The sequence below is a fragment of the Zootermopsis nevadensis genome, unplaced genomic scaffold, assembly GCF_977971745.1.
Source record: "Zootermopsis nevadensis isolate Lab colony 2312 unplaced genomic scaffold, Znev_1.0 Znev_ptg000015l, whole genome shotgun sequence".
In the NCBI taxonomy this organism is placed as follows: domain Eukaryota; kingdom Metazoa; phylum Arthropoda; class Insecta; order Blattodea; family Termopsidae; genus Zootermopsis; species Zootermopsis nevadensis.
Genome location: NW_028259147.1, coordinates 7,627,941 through 7,633,940, shown reverse-complemented (window position 1 = coordinate 7,633,940; position 6,000 = coordinate 7,627,941). Strand labels below are relative to the sequence as shown.

At 34.8% G+C, this 6,000-nt stretch overlaps 1 protein-coding gene across 4 annotated transcripts in view; it reads right to left on the bottom strand.

The window, feature by feature from the left end:
* Positions 1 to 380: 380 nt before the first annotated feature.
* The window catches only part of Spt6 (transcription elongation factor Spt6), a 37,927-nt gene continuing 32,307 nt past the window's right edge, over positions 381 to 6,000 (bottom strand). For 3 of the 4 annotated variants that reach the window (XM_087349208.1, XM_087349209.1, XM_087349210.1), the window contains 3 exons: positions 4,997 to 5,199; positions 4,701 to 4,835; positions 381 to 4,073 (listed from right to left, as the gene is read on the bottom strand). In XM_087349208.1, the coding sequence (XP_087205334.1) occupies positions 3,779 to 4,073; positions 4,701 to 4,835; positions 4,997 to 5,199 (633 nt within the window). In that variant the 3' untranslated portion in view covers positions 381 to 3,778. The remainder of the gene's footprint in view (positions 4,074 to 4,700; positions 4,836 to 4,996; positions 5,200 to 6,000) is intronic. The other variant, XM_022085807.2, reaches the window with a different exon arrangement.

Sequence of the window (6,000 nt, the reverse complement as noted above, 5' to 3'; positions counted from 1 at the left end):
TCAATAAAATAAATCTGGATAGAAGGGGGTCACAACTTACAATGGCTAGTGAGTGGGCAACTTGATTTAAACTATCAAGTCATCCATCCAAATGACAGACCATCACTGAGAAACTTGACAGATTGACAAATGACAAATTGTATACACTTTAATCTTAAGTAAAATGTAAAATAGTCAAATACTAGACAGCACAGGATCAAATAATTACAAAAGTGAATACCTAATGAAAAGTAAATACTACAGATGATGTTAAAGAAATTATGGAATCCCAGGGCTGTGTAATTACTGGCAAAGTAGACGTGTGGAAAGTGGGACTCAGGATACATTGACAGCAATAGGAAATTAGGTGATTTGGATTGTGAAATAAGAAAGCAAAACAATAACTGAGACTGAAGTGTATGCAAGGTCAAAGACCACTACACTACTAGAAACTTCACTTCATCAATGGCCAGTTTTCAAAAACCCACAATTTACGTTCAGCTCACGCAGAAAAACAATTTCCAAAACTACATAAAATGATTATGGAGAATATCATCACACTATTACATCAGATAATCCATGTTTAAAATAATACACCATTCAGCTAATAAGATAGATGGGAGCTTACTAATATAACTCATTTTATGACAAGACAATTGTATCCGAATATATTTATATATCTACATAATACAGCTTGTCCTCAAATATTTACACACAAAAACTAGTATCTTTATACTGCAACATATGTGGAACACACACAGTTTTTTGACAAAGGTGATAATATTTGAACTGTCATGATCCCTACAGTTGAATACAAAATTCTAAACAATTATACTGCTTCCATCCACACTTAAAGTTTTAGATCCTGTATTCACACGAAATGCAAGTTATGTTCTGTCAATAACTAAACAAATATACACTGAAACAAGACATTACTGGGTATCAGCAGTTCTCAGCCTCATAAAAGCTGAACTACAACTCCTGGCCTGTCTGATATACTTCTAGACAACATATTCTTCCTGTTTTAGTACATGATGAATCAAGATTATCTTAATTTTAATACCCACAACATACCCCTTCAGAGTCAACATTTTCACTGTACAAAGCCTGGGTATAGCAGCATATTAATCTTCACTTGATTATTAACCAAAGATTTTCCAAACTCACAGATTAATTAGCATCTAATGATGGGATTATTATGAAATGTCTATATTAAGGAATTACTCCAGCAATGGCCTGAAGAGTGAAGAAAACCAAGAAACACCTCAAACAAGATAACCAATCTCTGTGCCATGATATTAAGAATAACAGTAGCAAAAGTTAACAGCTTAATCCACAAAATGATAGTAGTAAATCATACAGAATAAATAAATAACTGTGCAACAGTGTAAAAATAAAGATGGCTGTCTTCTGGGTTGTTGTGCTGTGTAGTCTGGTAGAAGTTTGCTGCCTCCATCATCAGGGTGATGATGATGGAGGCAGCAAGGACCTCAGAAACGCCGGTAAACTTCTACCACACTATATGGCACAATAACTCACAAGACAGCCATCTTTAGACTCTGCTGTGTAAATCTCAAATCCTACTTTGTGTAAAAATGTATTACAAAGGCAGACCAGACTACAATTATTTGAATTAATTTCCAGGAGAGCCTGGAGCTGCATAAATGTGGTAATTTCCATTACTGGATTGATTTAATGAAATTTACATTAAAATGTATGAAATAAACTTAAACATAATACAGCAAGTGGTGAAATATCTGCAGAATCCCAACAAAGAAACAGCTGGAAGCACAATATTAGAGAATCACAACTTTTGACATAGGGCCTGCTGACAGATTCCAAACATATGTATTATTAGGGAAGATTCAGAATCAAAGTTATCTGAACCATCAAACTCTCTTTTCAGACATGCAAACAATATTATCATAAATAATAAAGTGTGTAAAATAATGGTAAACAGAAACCAATTTATTTTAGACCATTATATAAGGGGAAAAAAAGCTATTATGCCTGTACAATATTATGCAGTCAGTTCTTAATAAAATTACATACAGCATGTTTCTGTTTGTTGATAAAAACCAACACAGTGGGACACAGTACATGATACAAAGCAACAATTTGTATAATATATAATTCGTAAACACATACCAGCAGTTTATGTCACATTCATTACTTTCTAAGATGACATTTTGTATCAGAAATTTAACTGACCATTATCATTTTTAGAAATTAAACTTAAAATTATAACATAAAGAAAAGGGTGTGGCCAGACTATATTCAGACCAATAATTGTACTGTAATACAAACTGAATAAACCAAATAAAATGTAGTACATAATAAAGAACTATAGAATATAGACAGAATTCTCCTTTAACTACTGCTGTCTTATTCACATTTTAGCTTTACCATCCTTCTTCTTATTAAATCTCCAAAATTCAAAGAAACATATGAATTACAGAAACTAACAGTTGTGACTTCTCAGTATTCTAAAATAAATACTAGATAATAACTGCTCAAATGTCTGCTCAGTCTTAAAAATATAACCTGTGCTATAGAGGACTGAAAAGGATATTACTATTTCAAACTGTTACAGTGGATGTCACTTTCAAGATTATAAACATGTTTTCTGAAAATAACAGAAAGAAAATAGGGTCCAAAAAGTTTGTCTGTGGGCTAACATTTCTTCAATTAAGAAACCTGTAACCAAATTATTATTTACATCAACAAAGCAGGTACAGTTACATAAAATATAGGAGCAAATTAAAATTGTCTTCACTTTGTTATTCTATAGTGACAGCTGGAAATATCAATTATCTTCCTGAGGAACTGTCACTTCTAATTTGCAAGAAACTCAGTTCATTTGTTTTTCTTAATCAGTGACCTTCCATGATAGAATTTTTGTCAACACTACATACAAAATTAAATGACATATGTAATGCTTCAATACAGGTAATTTTGCATACAATGCAGTTTAGCAATTTGTGTACTGGGGAGACTGTTACTACAGTTCCTGAAAGCTGGAACACTCCCCCTCACTCCGAAGTGTTAGTCTTTCAAAAGCACTTTGGGGAAACAGACAACTTTCAATTGGTACCAATACCAAGAGATACTCTGGTACTATATCAGCTATAAACTAGCTTACCTGTAATAAACCATTACCACCCACACAGTTCATCACAACCATGTTTAAGTATTGCAGACTTTAGCCAAATAAAGTACTACACCTACCATATTCAGTTCTGCACACTACTTTCAAACCAATCTGAAAGTCTGGGAGGAAAACAGACATCAAGAGTAACTAACCCCCTTATTTTAGGCTCACAATTTTGTCACTATCCTCTACTCAACAAACAACTCTGTCTTTTCCATAACCACAAATGAAAGTTCTAGATCTACTTCATTTATACAACATATAATAAAACAGCACTGTAATTGGAATGGCTAGTATATGCAGCAAAGTTTGAGACTCTAGATGTTGAAAGTAGTACTGACACCTGCATGTTTTAAAATGAAGTTTGATGAAAAAGCACATTTTCAAAACTGTAAGTAAATAGACTTATCTTCTAAGTATTCAGATTATTTACAAGAATTACCAGCTAACTTGCATAAATGCATGCACGCACACACACACATGCAAAGGACACATGTACATGCTGTAATTTAAAGCAATATAATATTATCATTAGTTTTCTGTATCTAAAGAGAGAAAACATTGAATAAAATAATTTATTTCATCAATAAGTAGAAAAACCCAACATATGACAAGTATTCCTGTTCTGTTTATAATGCAACAACATGTTCAGTTCTCATCATAAAGAGGTGTAGCATCTCCACTGAGTGAACTTTCAACCATGGAATGGGGACTTGTGTTGGTCCGTGGTGTAGACCTCATACTGTCTCGGCCAGAACCAACACTACGGGGTGACTTGTTGCTGCTTGACAGACCATATGGTAATCTGCCACTCATAGGCAGACGGTTTCCCATTCCATATGTGCTCAAGCCACTAAAACTTCTAGGAGTTCCACGACCAGACTCGTCATATCTTGGAGTGGTCTTCCGTAGATCATCAAAACGAGGTGTTGAATTTCCACTGCTTAAATAACAATTACAAGAAATTATTTTATCATTAAGGAAATGTTATATGTTGGTTTCTGACTCTATTCCTTAATATTCCATGGAAACTTTGTCTCTGCTGCTTGTAATCTTAATTCACACACATATTTCTGTCCACTTGTCAGAACAATTATACAAAACATTTTATATATAACAATATTTTCTAAAATTTCCTAAATCTGCATCATATCCCTACACTTACAGGGCTACCCCCCCCCCCACACACACACACAAACATACTTAACAGTCTTATGTACAAAGAGCATGGACATTTATATGTAATAAAAAAAATCCAATCATCCATCATGAATTGCACTGACAACACGAGGCAGTATGACCTCTGAAACGTTGGTGAACATCGACCAGACTACACTGCGCAACAACCCAGAAGACAGAAATCTTCATACTCACTGCTGTGAAAACCTCAAATCTTAATTCTTTTTATTTGTGAGTTATTTAAAAATCCTAATATCAACTCCTGATTTATGTAAAGGCATCTATATTTGTAGAATGCAATTACTGAGTACCATATCATGAAATATATGTTGTCATAACACATGATACCTAACATATCATTCTTTTGCTGAAGGCATCATTTATACATTACCTATGTTGTCTTGGAGTGGTTCTCCCATCTTGCCGTGGTGTATTCATACCAGATTCCCTGTTCTTCAACTTAGCCCATGCTTCAGCTGCTCTACGCCAGTCCATAGGTTCATTGACTGTAGTTCCATGCATTGGCCTACACATTAAATAATCAGAGATATATGTCATAATTTTTAAATTATCTTCCTCATTATGCATTCTTAATTACAATCATAAAGTGGTTAAGATAAAATTAAGAAGGCTGAAATAGTATGATTTCATAGTTTTGGTGCTGTTAAGCTGGGATGTACATCTTACCTGGAATGAGGTGTGTGGGGGTTATGTACAACTCTGTGAGTTGGTGTCCTGTGTGCTGGTGTGACAGAACCAGGGTGTATAAATCCTTGAGCATGATGACCTGGATGGTGAGAAGGTGTCTGTTGACCATACCGTGGAGTCTGAGTTGCATGTGGGGTGTGGTATGGAGTCATGAATGGTGTCTGTCCTGAAGGAGTGTATGGCTGGAAATAAGTGCATTAAAAAAATAAAATATACTAGGTGAAAGATTAGAATGACAAAAACTATGTTGACAAAACCTTGTCACTGGACCTCACACTGAGTTCACATCTTCACAACCTATTTCTCATAGACCCATGTTACGTACTCAAAGCAGTCCTTTCCCTCAAGCTCTTCCAACCAATATTTTTTGCGAACTTTTCACTTCTGTTGTATGTGCCACACAACGCACCTCAACCTATGATCACAGTCACAGAAATAAATATCACCTAAAAGATGAATAAACCATTGGACATAATCCTGAGACAGGTTAAACCAGTTCACATCTTCACAACTTGATTACACAACAGTTTTAACATCATCCTAGGATTCTTTCTTAGTCTTCCAACTGGCTGTACCCTGAAGGGCTTCCCTACACATATTCATATACACAACCAGCTCTTAAGTTATTTAATGTCAATGTTTCTATCTTAAAGGTAATGTTTCAAGATAATATACTGTAATTTGTTTCAAAACTGAGATAAACCATGGAAAACATCAGTCAGGACAGTCAGTAGCATTGCTGAGATTTGAAGTGAATACTTTCAGAATACAAGCCTACAACATTATGAACAAAGCAACATTATAATTTACTGTATCTTGCATATGATGTACATAGAACAACAAAGAAGCAATTAATGCAAATTATTATTTGCTGAGCCTTCACAGTGGACACGTGGTCTGAGGCGTGGGCCTTGTGCCACTTGGTCAATGAAGACATGGATGTTTGTCCGTGTCTTTCCAAGTTGTGCTATCCTGTGTACAGG